The following is a 16,004-nucleotide window of genomic DNA, read 5'->3' on the forward strand; positions in this document are numbered from 1 at the left end:
CTACAAAGTTTATGTTAACCAGAAAAATAAATTAGCTACAACATTCCAGGCCTTATGCATCTGATTCTTGAAGGTTTTACCATGTCTAGCGTCACTGTTTAAGTTACAGTCCTGACTAATTAATAGCTAATATAGTTTTAGCTGGGCTATGATTCCTTTTGGGTTTCTGTTTATAATTCTATTGGGGCTGATTTAGGCTGACTCCTTTTTACTCACCAGGCTCCCCCCCATCCCCGTTGTAGACTATAAGGGTGAAGAGGGAAAAGGAAAAAAAAGGAGAGGGAAAATGAATTTTTAAAAAGTGGATCCACACACTTACTTTAAATTTATGTGGATTTGTCACACCAAATCTGTGTGATTTCAAGTTGGGATTCTTTGTTTTTTTTTTTTTTTTAAAGATTTTATTTACTTCTTTGAGAGAGAGAGGGCATGAGCGAGAGAGCTCGAGCAGGGGGAGCAGCAGAAGGAGAGGGAGAAGCCGGCTCCCCACTGAGCAGGGAGCCCGGATGCGGGGCTCGATCCCAGGACCCTGAGATCATGACCTGAGCTGAAGGCAGATGCTTAACCGACTGAGCCATCCAGGCGCCCCTCAAGTTGGGATTCTTCATGTAGAGACATTCTTATTTACAAGGGTGCCCTCATGGGAAAGAATTGCTCCAACCAACTGCCCAGCTGCTCCTCAAACACATTTGTGATGCAAACCTACTGTCGACAAAGGGTCTGCATAGAAAACATGGATGTGTTTCGCTCCTGGCTGCCAGTGGCTGCTCTGCATTTTACAAAAGTGCGTTTTCTTTCTTTCTTTTTTTTTTTTTGAGCCAAAACTCAGTAGCTAATGAATAGAGAATAGAATTCGCAAGTAGAAATTATCCCATAGGGGTGCCTGGGTAGCGCAGTCGTTAAGCGTCTGCCTTCGGCTCAGGGCGTGATCCCGGCTTTCCAGGATCGAGTCCCACATCCGGCTCCTCCGCTGGGAGCCTGCTTCTTCCTCTCCCACTCCCCCTGTTTGAGTTCCCTCTCTCACTGGCTGTCTCTCTGTCAAATAAATTAAAAAAAAAAAAAAAGAAAGAAATTATCCCATAGGCTGAAAGCTTCCGCAGGGTTAAAACATGGGAGGAAATATTGCTTTGCTTGTAAAGAGCAAGTTTTCAAAAGCTCAACTAATTGAATTTTTTCTCCCAGTCCATACTCGAGGAGTCTTACTCATAAAAGATGGTTATGCTTCAATCCATATCTCATTTTATATGAGCTATGAAATAATAACATCATACACAGAAAAATACAGTCCTTGAGCCTTTGAAAGCTGAATGAAATGAGAATTAGTTAACACTTCCCTTGGTAATCCAGAAGAAAAGAACTAAATACTGTGTCTGAAGTCCACTGCGATTATATTCCACATAAACAGTTACTGTTGGAGAAAACCATCGGAGATCTTGACGCCAGTCTTGCCCCACTCCCTCACTGCTGTCTCTGTCTCTCTGTGGCGCAGAGGCAGTCTGGAATAATGGAACACCACTGGCCTAGACAACAAGAGATCCATTGCTGACCTGGCCTTCGCCTTGACACATTCTCCACCTCTCTGTGCCTCCACACCCTCCTCAGCCTTGAGACCACTCCCAGTGAAACATGCCCACGGAAGGATGCTCTGTGATGTCCTTCTGGCATCAAAACCTTCCTCTTTGTGCCCTGCGCCGTGCAGAGCAAAGAAAACCGAGGTTCCAGAAGGTTAAACATAAGGCACAGTATACATGATTTCCTTTTCATTACGGCCACTTCCTCTGTGGTCACTAATTCCAGGTTGGCCAGACCTTTAAAGAGAGACTATGCAGTGTGTGTGTGTGTGTGTGTGTGTGCGTGGGGGCTGGGGCAGGGAGGGAATTCTTGAAGGTCACTTCAAAAGTAAGATGAGAATAAAACAGAAAGGAACTAGGATGCACCCACCTCGCCCTGCTTAGAAATACGCAAGGCTTGAGGCGGATGAATTGCCGAAATCAGAGAAAGAGCTCCTTTGCTTGCCACCCACAGTCTGCAGGGACACGCCGCAGGCAGCACTGGGCAGAGTCACCCTGCTGATCTCACCGATAGACGGTCTCAACGATGACTGTGCACAGCTTCCGTAACTCAACCTGAAACCGGGCAAACCCCATTTGAGGTTTCATTACCAGCCCCACATTCGCTGCCAAGGCTCACAAGCCTTCTGGGGGACCCAAGGCCAAGTTTCACTAGCTTGGATGCCACTACCAGGCAAAATTAAACTGGAATTAGTTTGCCTCCTGCACACGCTCTAGGTTTATCAGTTCATTTCAGATAAAGCCTGAAAATTCCACATATACGTTGTCCACAATTCAGGAGGCAAAGATAGATTTCCGAGCACAATCGACCAGTATTTCGTCCTAGGGCCACTGAAACCTGAGCCCCTGTTTTTCACCCGCATTGCTAGACTGCATTCCTAGTTAGGAGCATCTGGTTCCATCTGGCCGTTTCATTGCCGGTCAGATAATACCAGACGTATCTATGTAACATACAAGCCACTGTCAAATAGCACTGAGCCATCTCCCCGAGACAGCTGTTTCACACAAGGCTTCATTGTCTGAGGAAAGCTTGTATCATTTTACTTCAAGTGCTGGGGGAACAAGCATTCTGTCAGCTGCCAGGGCTTGGAGGAAACCTCACTCACTGCAGATTTTCATTATTTGGTTACCGAGCCAAAACCCTACTATCGACTGTAAGGGATGAACATTTAAAACAAGAACTGAAGCCCTTGCTCTGCTTTTATTTTATCAGGGCACATAATAGCTCCACACACCCAAGGAATGTACAGTTACACTTTGCAAAGATCATAGGATGTTACCAGGCGACCACAAATGCCCCTTCTCATTCTGCCCCTTGTCGCGAACGTTTAACAGCTTCAGGTAAACCAGGAAAGTGTTTTCCAGTCCCGGAATGCCAAAAACAATGTCCCTAGGAAGCAGCTGTCAGAGTCAGGGTAATGGCATCATAAAATAATTGATAACTGAATAATTATTTAAAATCGGATGGCTCCCTTCCTTTCTATTTAAATGCTCTCAGCAAGAAAGATGACTGCCAGTGCCCCACACCCTGAATCTGGGCCTGACACTCCCACTGAGCAAATAGATTCTGTTCCTAACGTCTTTTTTATCCCCCACCAACACAGTGTATTTCAAAGTCAGGAAGATAGTGAACGAAATACCTTACATTCTTATAAGCGCGATGAATAACTATGAACATGATGATAGAGTGTTTGTTCCACTACTTTCAGCTGTGGCTGACTTTTTTTGGAGGGGGGCAGAATTTTTCGTGTGTGGTAAAATATACATCAGATCTACCATTTCAACCAGGTTGAAGTGTACAGTTCAGAGACATTAAGTGCATTCACCAAACATTTTTGAATATTTAAGAATTGGGATAATTCTGGTGCCCCCCCAAATAAATTAAGCATGTACAGTCAGAACCTTCCTTTCTCGGGGTGCCTGGGTGGCTCAGTTGGCCTCAGCCTTCAGCTCTGGTCATGATCCCAGAGTCCTGGGATTGAGTCCTGCATTGGGCTCCCTGCTCGGCGGGGAGTCTGCTTATCCCTCTCCTTCTGCCTCTCACCCCCCCACCCCGCTCGTTCTCTCTCTCTCTCTCTTTTATTAAAAGATTTTTATTTATTTATTTGACAGAGATAGAGACAGCCAGCAAGAGAGGGAACACAAGCAGGGGGAGTGGGAGAGGGAAGAAGCAGGCTCCCAGCAGAGGAGCCCGATGTGGGGCTCGATCCCAGAACGCCGGGATCACGCCCTGAGTCGAAGGCGGACGCTTAACCGCTGTGCCACCCAGGCGCCCCCTCTCTCTCTCTTAAATGAATAAATAAAATCTTTTTAAAAAATCTTCCTTTCTTTCACTCTAAACTACTTCGCCTTCCATGATGATTTTGAAGACCACGTCTCCTGGGAGGGATCTGTCAAGGAGTCACCTTCTTCGTATACCTTGAATATACCTCCTTGTGTGGGACCCAAAAACACATAAGGTGGTTTGGCCAAGAGACAGATGTATCCGGGCTCGACTCATTTGTCAAAGCTATTTTTCTGGGTGTACACAATTTTTTTTTAAGTTGGTTACTCAGACATTGGCTGTGCCTACCAGACAGGATTGGCTTCTCTTCCTCTTTTTTTTTTTTAATAAAAAAAAAGATAAAAGCTAAATTAGAGAATGAGTAAAACAAAGGCCCTCTACAGCTCCAGGCCTAGTTATCAGAACAGAATTGTGGTTGCCAAGGAGCCAGGGACAGATATGTATGGAGAGCTTTAGAGGACAGCACCAAGCAACACACAGAGTATTATTATCTTGTCAACTGTTCTTCATGTTGTATCTGTTCCATCAGACACTTCTGTGTTCCTGTGACCTTGAACAAGATACTGCCAGAGAGCTGTTCTGAGGGCAAATAAAACACCTGTCAAAGTCTCCAGCCCACTGCTGGGGGTATTGTAAGGACAAGATGAATATTTTCTCATGTGCTTCTATTCTCCCGTCTTCCCGTGGAGGGTGGCTATGGCTCTGATTTGGGTTTGCCTCATTTGAAATTGGCAACTCTTTGACCTGGGAAGTTTGGCCTGGGAAGTTACCACTGTGCTATTTAGAATTCTGGAATGCTGGTAGATTGAAGCTCTCGGGGATGAAGGATAAAGCTTTCAAGTGCTTGTTGAATGGAATCGTGTCCCAAGAGCTGGACGGGACATAGAGAGTTCATCTAGATTATTCGGCTGACCAACACAGAAGTCCTTTCTACCATTTCTGTGGCAGGTGCTCATCTCTCTCTGTCAGATCCTTGCTTTGATCAGAAGAGCTCATCACCTCACCAGGGAAGCCCCCTTCCCACTTTCGGCAACAACAACTGCTAGTTACTCATTGAATATTCTGTAGCTATGGAGGAGGAAACGTTTTGCAAGATAAAATACTTTTGTAAAATAGAATTTCCAAAATATTTCCAGGACTCAAATATATATTCACTGATCCCCTACTATGTACCAGGAACCATCAGAGGGGCAGTGGATATAAAGATGAATGAGATAAGAATAATTTTTGTCCTCAGAGCTCTCATTTCTCAGTGGAGGAGACAGATACATAGACTACTATAAAATCATGTTGGAAATAGCTGATAGACAAATGTACAGGCTATTATGGAATCACCAGGAGACACACCCAATTCACCCTGAGGGGAGGCATTCTGCAGACTTCCAGAAGGTGAGGCCCAAGCTGAGACTTGAAGGAAGAGTCATATTTTCTAGGTTAGACGGGCTTAAATGAATAAATGTTACTAATTTGAATCAGTTTTGTACATTTAAAAAAGCATGCATAAAGGGCATTTACATCTAAACTCTGTCTTAGCTGTTTGATCTATAGCTACAAAATTATATTTGGAAAAATTAATAATTTGGACTTTTCACTACAGATCATTGGCTTTTAAACTGTATTCTAAAACCCTAGGATCTTTTTGAGGTGGGCGGGGGGTTGTTAGGGACCTTGGTCCAAGGGGCAGTAGAAGCTGAGCAGACAGAACGCAGACCATCACCAAGACAGCTTCACTGTTCTTTGTGTTATATTTATTGGTGTTGTGTGTAATTATTTTTAATTAGAAAAGAGGGTTCTGGGGCGCCTGGGTGGCTCAGTTGGTTAAGCGTCTGCCTTTGGCTCAGGTCATGATCCCAGGCTTCTGGGATCGAGCCCCGGATTGGGCTTCCCTGCTCAGCAGGGAGTTTGCTTCTGCCTCTCCCCAGCTTGCTCTCTTTCTCAAGTAAATAAATAAAATCTTAAAAAAAAAAAAAAAAAAAGAGGGTTCCGATATTAAAATGCGTCTCAAACTACAAAGGAAGACCAATGCCCCAATGAAGCAGGTTTCATTGCATATTTGCCATCTAAGACTGATTTACTCAGTTCAGTACTTTCAAAGCAAAGTACCAAAAAGTACTCCCACCCCTAGTTATCTTGGCCTGCTCTGCAACCATGACCGTTGCACCTTCCCCCCGAAGGCAGCAACCTTGTAAAATAAAGTGGTAGATCTGAGAAAATTTGTCACTACTCTGAAGAAAATGTCCTTCAGGTGTATAGCTTAGGGTGGGAACTTCATGTACAGAGACAGCGATTATTATTCTTTTTTTTTTTTTTTAAGATTTTATTTATTTATTTGACAGAGAGACAGCCAACGAGAGAGGGAACACAAGCAGGGGGAGTGGGAGAGGAAGAAGCAGGCTTCCCAGCAGAGCAGGGAGCCCAATGCGGGGCTCGATCCCAGGACTCTGGGATCATGACCTGAGCCGAAGGCAGACGCTTAAGGACTGAGCCACCCAGGTGCCCCAGCAATTATTATTCTTTAGAACAAATCTTGTTCTAGCAGAATACCTTCATATGGGATAGATTTGTTAAGTTCTTTTTTTTTTTTTTAAAGATTTTATTTATTTATTTGACAGAGATAGAGATAGCCAGCGAGAGGGAACACAAGCAGGGGGAGTGGGAGAGGAAGAAGCAGGCTCATAGCGGAAGAGCCTGATGTGGGGCTCGATCCCATAACACCGGAATCATGCCCTGAGCCGAAGGCAGACGCTTAACCGCTGTGCCACCCAGGCGCCCCGATTTGTTAAGTTCTATTCATAAATCAATATTTTAAGTAACATGTGAAGTAAAATTCTGTAGCAGTGAATGAATGGGTTGCTCCTTCATGTTCATTACCTTACAACTTTTCCAACAGTGTACACTTCAAAATACAAAAATACTTCTCTTCCATCTCAAACACAAGATGAGAACCTGGTTTTCTGACAAAATTTTCACCTTTCAAATACATGTATTTGTGTCAAAACACATTAACTTGTTTTCATAGCTCCTTTAGCATCACAGAAGATTTTCCTAAATCTTTATACAGTTACTATCCTCATGCATCAGTATAAAGCTGGGTTGAGAGAAGTGGATATAGTCTTAGATGGGGGAAAAAAAACAGATTAAAAGAAAACAGATGAGCAGCTTTCCTGGGTCCTATTGGAAGTCAACCAGGAAACTAGAATGAGTCCCGAATTAATGAGTTTGAAATCTAAAAATTAGCTTGTTCTGTTGAGCAGTGCACCAGAGGCCATTGCTCCTTAAACACGAGCATTTTTCCTGGGAAAATCTAATCAGCTTTGGGTATACCCACAAGGGGAAAGGAGAATAAGAAGATGTAACTGCTAAGACTTCTTACTGAAAACTACCCCATGCATTGCTGCTGGGTGGTGCCTCCTTCACCTGTCACCAGGGCAAAAAGCGAATTCTGCTTGTGAATTAACACTCAGGTGAACTTGCAGTGGCACCAACTGTTAGGGGCAAGTGTCAAGGAGATTTACTTTTCCACTGCTAAGTTGTTTGCATTTATAACATGAAAGGACAAAAGGAACGTTACAGAAACCTACTTATGGATTTTCTGACCTGTTAATAAAGACAACACATAAGCGAGTCAGCTGGTGGATAGGGTTCAGGCAGGAGGAATGAATGTACAGAAGAGCTGACACAGCAAGGAAATCTCATAACCTGCTAATTGTTATTTACCAGACTCAGTTTTTATAAAAAATACTTCCTTTATGAAAAACTCACTGCCCCCTGACATAATTAGTTTGGGTTATTTAGTAAGTCTATTTAACACGATTTAACGTAGGCTCAGGGTCTAATTATTATGAAAATGTTGATATTTTTATTAGGGATGATAACATATGATGATCATGTAAAAAAAATCCTTATCGGCGGATACATAATAAAGTGCCATGATGCCTTGGGCTTTAAGCTAATCTGACAAAAATGACAAGTGGGGTAAGATAAGAAAAGGAGACTGGCCAGTTGTGATGGGCAATGGGTACATGGGGGTTCATTGTACTAAACCCTATACTTTTGCACATGTTTTAAATTTTTTTATGAGAAAAAGTTAAATGATTAAAAAAAAAAAAGGCCCCCAAAGCCACATCATGACAATACTCTTCCAGGTGGTTCCCATGCAAAAATGAAGACAAGCTTAAATGCCTACCCCTAAATGCCTAAATTTTTTTGATTAAAAAATATCATCAGGGTGCCTGGGTGGCACAGCGGTTGGACGTCTGCCTTCGGCTCAGGGCGTGATCCCGGCGTTATGGGATCGAGCCCCACATCAGGCTCCTCCGCTATGAGCCTGCTTCTTCCTCTCCCACTCCCCCTGCTTGTGTTCCCTCTCGCTGGCTGTCTCTATCTCTGTCAAATAAATAAATAAATAAAAATCTTTAATAAAAAAAAAATCATCAGTTGGAAGATCCACCATTCATTTAATAATAGTTTTTCAGAGGAAAACAAACATACAGCATTAAAATACACACTGATTATAAACGATAGCTCAATTTCAGAATTGTTGAAAATGTGGAAAACATGCCTCAGAACTGAGGTAACCTGGTCATTTTGTTGTCAATTATTTACTTTTTTTTTTTTTTAAGTAAGCTCTATGCCCAACGTGGGGCTTGAACTCACAGCCCTGAGATCAAGAGTCCCCCACCCTCTACCAACAGAGCCAGTCAGCCAGCCAGCCAGCTACCTATTGTTGTCAATTGTTAATAGGAATTATTGTTGTGTTAAAAAGCAAAGTTTGAAAATAATGGTGTGCAAGGCTTCCGTTATTTATTTTCTTTATTCATTGTATTTTATCACTTATTTTAACCCTGTTAAGTTGAAACTTGTGTTTGTTCATTTAGTGGCTGAAGGTTTGCCTCCCTGAAACCCGTTGAGAGAAAGTGCATGCTGAACAGGTTTATGAATGTTAATAAGCATCGTCTCTACTGACCTATGCATTATTGGCCTTGTTCTAAACCTGGACCGGTGCATTGGGCATTTAATTCCCCGATAATCAACACCCTTTCAGAAACCACCCGAGAAAGAGGAGCCGGTGTAGAAACGTGAGGCCACCCCCACGTTGATCTTGGTCCTTTTCCGAAAAAAAAAGGACCTACAGCTAGCAGGCACCGGGCTAGAGCTAGCAGGTACCCAGTAGAGCTAGCTAACGCTCGGCCCCGTGGTTTTCTTTTCACCGGGCAGCGCGGGGGACGGCTGGACTCTCAGCCGGAACCGCCCCGCTGTCGCACACATCGCGGCCCGGGGTGTGGAACCGCAGCCAGACAAGCGAACCCGGCAGGGAATGAACCACGACGTCTACAGACGCTGCGTCAGCCCAGCCCGGAAGCGCCCAGTGCGCAGGCGTGCAAGGCGGCCATTACTTACTGTCTTCCGGCAGGTTGTTTTCCCGCTCTTCTCTTTCCATCTGCTGGCACCACCCTTCCATGCGGTCCCGCTCTGCCTGGAGAAGCTTCAGAAACCAGTGGCCATCCCGGTGGCACACTGACCTTTGGACGGCCTCCAGGGGATCTTCAGTGATCGAGTCAATCCAGGGATCCGGGGGAGGCAGAATCGAAGGGTCAAAATCCGCATCAAAGTCGTCGTCGGCAGCACAGGCATGGTAGTGGTTTCCTGAGCCCTGAATGCTGACCGTGGAGGTGCTGGCGTCCCGGGAGAATTGTCTGGCCATTGGGCCGGGGCACGAATTGTCCTCTATAGACTCCAGAGAGTTTTCCAGATTATCGTGGAAGTCCAGGTCGGCCTGTACTGCTGTCGTCACACTGTTGGATCGAGTGAACCTGCGGAAGCTTGGAGGAATAGAGAAAGGAGAGTTAGTTCAAGGCTAGTTCTCGAAGCAAAACCATTTCTACTTTTCCTGGTGAGTGTAACCATAGGAGGCCTCATCCTCTCAGTCTGGGCAGGTAGGCCCTTGATGCAAACAAATCAGTTTACAATAGCTCTGATATACAGAACACAGATCTCTCATCTTTGTTCAATATCATTTTAAAGCATATCTAGAGAAATTTTAGAAGCAGAACAATGTGTACAGCTATGGAAGCCAGTATAATGTCCCATGTCCAACTTCCTCCTCAAGTCTGGGGTCGCTTGAATTCTGGTAGTCAGGTTGCTGAGGGGTAAGGAAACAATTCAGTTCTATCTTAGTCTGCATAATTTGCTTAGAAATCAGGGAAACAAAACCAACCCAACCTGGCCCAAGCCTCTTGTGATTCCTGCATAATTATGTTTTTTTTTCCAGGGACAGCTCTTACGAGGTAAGACTTTCCGAAAGCAAACTAAAATGTCATGAAGTTCCTCTTAAAATTAAAACTCCTTGCCCTGGTAAGGATTCACCTGTTTCTTAATCGAATAGGTCATTGTTATCATTTGGCACAAAGCCTCTGGGGCAAAACAGTTCACAGTTCTAGAGTTCTCTGGTACCATTCTCCTCTGCACCTTTAATTTCCCTTCCCACAGTCCTTGTACCAAGATGATAAAAGACAACTTGTTCACAGATTCAATCTGAGCATTTTATAAGGATATTCACATAATTGGTGTTTCTCATCCAGATGGCTGTATACATCTCTGGTTGACCTCTATAATGAAGGTGAGGGTATATGGAAGGTGGGGGAGGGGGAGAACAGAGGAGCAGTGAATTCTTTCTCAGACAAGGGGCAAGGGAAATGTGTGGGCCTGAAGTAATTTAAAACTCACACAAAAAACTTCATTGGCTCCTACAGCAGGCAGGCAACAATGATGGAGAATGTAAGTCCACTGAAGGAGGTGTCATGTGCCTGTTACCCTACTCTGTACTTTTTTAAAAAGGTAACTAACTTCCTGATCTAATATTTTATTTATTTTTCCTTGTGAAAAAATACGCATGACATAAAATGTACTATTTTAACCATATATTTTTTAAATTTTTATTTATTTGACAGAGAGAGAGACAGCCAGCGAGAGAGGGAACACAGCAGGGGGAGTAGGAGAGGAAGAAGCAGGCTCCCAGTGGAGGAGCCTGATGCGGGGCTCGATCCCATAACGCCGGGATCACGCCCTGAGCCGAAGGCAGACGCTTAACGACTGAGCCACCCAGGCGCCCCTATTTTAACCATATTTTTTAAGTGTACGATTCACTGGCAGTAAGTACACTCACAGTGTTGTGCAACCACTACCACCATCCATGTTCAGAACTTTCTCATTTTTCTCAATGGAAACTCTGTACCCATTCAACAGTTCCCCAGTGTCCCCTTTCTCCCAGCCTGTGGCAACCACCACTCTACTTTCTGTCTCTGTGGAATTTGACTTCTCTAGGTCTCTCACAGAAGTGGCATCATACAGTGTTTGTCCTTTTATGATTGGCTTATTTCACCTAGTATAATGTCTGTAAGCTTCTTGTAGCATGTGTCAGAATTTCCTTCCTTTTTAAGGTTGAATAACACTACATTTTATGTGTATACCACACTTTGTTTAACCATTCGTGTGTAGATGCACACCTGGCTTGTTTCCACCTTTTATTGGCTATTTCCAATAATGCTTCTTTGGACATGGCTGTACAAATATCTCGTTGAGACCCTGTCTTCCATTCTTTTGGGTATAAATGCTGAAGAGAAATTAATTCTATTTTTAATTTTTTGAGGATCTACCATACTGTTTTCCATACTGGCTATACCATTTTACATTCCCATCTGCAACGCACAAGTGTTCCAATTTTTCCACATCCTCGCCAGCACTTATTTTTTGACTTTTTGATAATAGCCATCCTAATGGGTATGAGATGGTACATTTTCTGTACTGGCTCATGATCATGCCATGTTAAGTTGGTCGATTTGCCAACTGATTTTCAATTGATGTTTCATATTCAATAGTGCCAGTCTTCCAGGACGTTGCACTAAACAATGTCAATACAACATTTAATAAACCAGATTATTCTCCCGGAACACTTATTAAAGCCAATTAATACTAATACTTTGGTCCATGAAAAAGAAAAAATGACCAGAACGATACAGGTGAGTAGTTATTTGTAAGAATGTAGAAAGACTAGAAGTTACAAAAAGATGAGAGTACAGTCATCACAATAAATCTTTTTTTTCCTCTAGAAAATAAATGTCAAGAAAAAAGGTGGCTGCACTGCTGATCTGTACTAGTTGTTAGAATGACCAAAATAATCAAATAAAGTATGATTCCGACCACTTCTTTTATGAGGATAGACCAGCCAGAAAAAGCTGGCCCATCTCATTGTTTGCTGTTTTCAAGAAATTACTTCTGTGGAGGGCATTTTACCTGGTCATTTTATAAGTTCTTTAACTCTAGAATGGACCATACGAAAAAAAAAAAAGAATCACATAGTCTGAAAGTCTGAAAGTCATGTTACAGATGTCTTGTACTAGAGCAAAAGGAAGAACAATTTTGCTAACGTGATTCTTCCAATAGCCACTTACTGCTTGGCTGCAGTGGGCCATTCCTGCATTCTTCTTATTCACACCACCCCCCCCCCCCCTGCCATGTTAAATGTCATCTCCTGAAGCTCAGCTTTCTTCTTTCTTTCCAGACACACATGTGTGAATGGATGACTCTTCCTGCAACAGTTGTCATTCTGGCTGTTCTACTAACACAAAATCTCAGCTATGAAAACATTAGGCTTCACTCTCCACGATCCTGTATCGCCAGGGGCATTACATTTTCCAGACTTAAAGGAGTGCCTTATTGTTCTCCATCTCAGCAAACTTGCCAGAGAGAGTCTGTTCCACATACAAAACAGAGTGACCTCTCCTGGGCCTCTGTTTTTACCTACACAAAACTGTACCACCAGCATTCCTGACAGAGGGCTCCTGGCTATGAATCTTGTAAAGTATCCACCTTCTTAAGAAAAATGACTTGGCAGTAGATTAATAGAAGTTTGCAGTTTAGTCACCCAGAAAGAAATAAAAGTTAAGTAAAATTAAAAAGGTTTGGGATTAAAAGCGGTGCCTTTGAACTCAGGCAACCCTGTCCAGGCTGCGCTGTTTCTCTCAATTAAGTTCCTTAAGCAAGTGCTTTCTTCCACCCAGAGCTTTCAAAGAATGTTCTGCTCTGCAAAACATTTTATGTCTTTCAAGTGCAAAGTTCCCTCTGAGTGAAGAGTACAATCAAGTTGTTATTGCTGTTTTAAAACTTTGATAGGAACACAAAAGGAGTCATTGGATTAATTTCTGTATTTTCAAAAAGAATAGATCAGTTGCTGGTAGATGGTATAAACCTCTAAGCTGAACGCAGTGGCTTGCCATTTCCAAACCTTAATCCCCCGTCTTGAAGCTGCTTCTTCTAGCTGCTTCTTCGGTACTTCATGCCCTGGAGGCACAATGTGTAATAATTACAACTTCTGAAAAGGACTGGCCAATATTCTGGCCTAAGGAGCAGAAAACCATGAAACCAAAGACTGGATCAACCAGTATGGGACACAATACCCTGTCTGTTCTGAACAGCAAGAGGAAAGTCACTTGGTAGCTTTCACCTCTGCTGTTGCTTTGTGCCCCTCCTTTTTTTTTTTTTTTAATTTTTATTTTATGTAGGCTCCTTGCCCAACGTGGGGCTTGAACTCATGGCCTTGAGATCAAGGGTCGCATGCTTTACCAACTGAGCCAGCTGGGCTCCCCGTGTGCCCCTTCTGTGAAACAAGTTTATATGTGTAATTAGAGGATTTTCTGCCGCCCTCACCCACCCTGCCACAACTTTTCTGTGCGCAGGTTACAAATCAACACATACATGGTAAGTCACAGAGGCCCTTCTCCTTCCTCCTGTCTGATGGCGCTTCATTTAAACAAAGTTAAGTCATGAGGAGAAAACCCGAAATACAATCTATATCTTTAGAACGTCCATGCTTCGGCCTTGCAGGGCGTTCAGCTGTGTGAGACCCAAGGCATAAACTTATCTTGAGGAGATGAACTCAGTCATTCTGTTACGGAACCTCTGGCCCCTGGTTATCTTCTTCATCCCTCTTACTCACATAATGGTTGCTTTTCAGGGCTAACTCTGGTTTCAAAGGGAGAAACACTAGTTCTGTGCTGTTCGTTCTTTTTTTGTAGGAGGCTTAGACATTCTTCACTAAGCCTGCTGTCAAGGCTGAATAGATGTGGGATCTGAAAATGCTACTCTTCAAAAGTGCAACCATCTGGGTGTTTTGTGAAATGGCACCCTTTAACTGATCCAAAACCCAAGAGGTCTCATTATATAAAAGATAGATCAAAAGCAAGGTGTGGGGGTGAGGGGAGATTGAGATCCAGAATTAAAACTTTCTAAAAAAGAGATTCTCTCATTCTTGTCAGATCAGCTTTGCAGTTAGAATAGTGAATGGAGGAACCTAGGCGGGATGCAATCCTGGCCACAAATGCAGGGGGAAGGGGCTGTCCTGCTCCCCCTTCCTATATGGTCAGCACTGTCCTCGCGACAGATTGTAAAATGACCTCCAAACAAGCATCCACTTATTATTTAAAAGCCACCACTTTCATCGTTCTTTTACCCGAAGGTCTCTTTAAGCAAAGGAAAATAGAATAAGTTTTCTACGTAAAGACTCTGTTTTAAGTAATTGTAATGCACCTCCCAATTAAAGAAAGGAAAGAACAGACATTGATGACAGTGGGCTTGTTATTGTTGTATCTCATTGGATCTCTTCAGAGAGGGCCCTGTGCGTGACTGGCCTCCTTCAGGCCCCCTGGGCAGGTGCTAGTATTCTAGCTATCACTATAGGAACCTTGGTTAAGAGTCTCAACAAAACACCCTCAAACTGACTTGACTGCACCCCAGCAACCAGAGCATTAGGTCACTCCTTGACTGTTGACCCCAGGTAACTAACAAAAGCCTGAGAGGTCTCACCCATAATTCATTTTTATTGTCTTATTTTGGGGTCAAATGGAGGCCATAGGCTTGTAAATCGGAGGATCATTTTTCTTTTGCAAACTAAATTATCTGTAAAAAATGTGAAAAGGAAGAAAGAAAGAGAGGGAGGGAGAGAAGCCAGAAAGGCAGACAGAAGAAAGGATGGAAGGAAAGAGGGAGGGAGAGAGGTGGAGGGAGGGAGGGAGGGGGACAGAGAAGGAAGGAAGGAAAGAAGGAAGGAAGAAGGAAGAAAGAAGGGAGGAAAGGGGGAAAAATGTATGAGACGTATCAGGAATTACGCCAAGTTTCAGGCTTTTAAAATTTGAAATGCATGAATGCCACACCTTTAAAGCTCAGGTGTATTGTAAGGACTGTTTGGCTAGGTCATGGTATTGTTAACTTGGCAAAGAAAAGAAGTTATTTGCCAAATGTAATATCAAGGGTAGGTCCTAGGCTATGCAGTACTTCAAGGAAGCTGTGAGGAGTGGGAATTGATCCAAAGCTTCCAGGTTGGCAAAGGAGGGATGTTTTTGACTGCCAACGGGCTTTCGAAGTCTGTGGTCCCTGAACTGGCTGTCAGAAGATATCTCAATTTCGGCTTCTTATTTTCACATCCTGCTTAGTTGAAAAGGCACAACTCACTACAAGCCCAAATGTTTATGTATTTAAGTCATTTATGATCAAAAGAGATCTTTTGTAGTAGTTGATGTTATGCTAAAAGAGAAAACAATGCTAGCTTTGCACATGCTTGTTATACCCAGTTATGAAGCCCTGAGATTTAATGTGTGAAGGAAGGAAAATTTTTAAAACTTAGAATTTTTTGGAAATAGAGGTAACGTTGGTGAAGAAACAAGAGTCTAATTATCCTTATTCACTAGGCATTTGAAATGGGGAGTAGCTTTGATAATAGCTTGAAGGGGCTTTCCTTCAGCACCTGTGACTCAGTGTGTGCGTTCACAGGCCTGCTGAAATGGCAGGTGTCATTCACAACCACATTTCGATGCCAGCATTTTGTCCTCTTTAGTGTTAAAAGTGTCCCAACACTTTAGCATTCAAAGCATTATTTCATAATGTACAAAAGGTATACCAGGAGAGAAGGTGATGGCCAAATAAAACCTGTAAGACTGATTTCTGCTTCTGGCCAAGATGGAGTAAGAGTGACTGAATTTATTCTTTTATCTGTAACAACTAAACCTGGCAAAATATACGAAAAGAGGGTTTTCAAGATACCTGACATCAGTCAGTGAAGAATAGTGATCACTGAGATGTGGGAAACAAACAAGGTC

At 43.1% G+C, this 16,004-nt stretch overlaps 1 protein-coding gene across 11 annotated transcripts in view; it reads right to left on the minus strand.

The window, feature by feature from the left end:
• Positions 1-16,004, minus strand: part of DLGAP1 (DLG associated protein 1) — an 843,835-nt gene that overhangs the window by 16,273 nt on the left and 811,558 nt on the right. For all 11 annotated transcript variants that reach the window (XM_026496025.3, XM_057313266.1, XM_057313260.1 and 8 more), the window contains one exon: positions 9,256-9,677. In XM_026496025.3, coding sequence (XP_026351810.3) covers positions 9,256-9,677 — 422 coding nt within the window. The remainder of the gene's footprint in view (positions 1-9,255; positions 9,678-16,004) is intronic.

The sequence above is a fragment of the Ursus arctos genome, unplaced genomic scaffold (genome assembly GCF_023065955.2).
Source record: "Ursus arctos isolate Adak ecotype North America unplaced genomic scaffold, UrsArc2.0 scaffold_17, whole genome shotgun sequence".
Classification (NCBI taxonomy): domain Eukaryota; kingdom Metazoa; phylum Chordata; class Mammalia; order Carnivora; family Ursidae; genus Ursus; species Ursus arctos.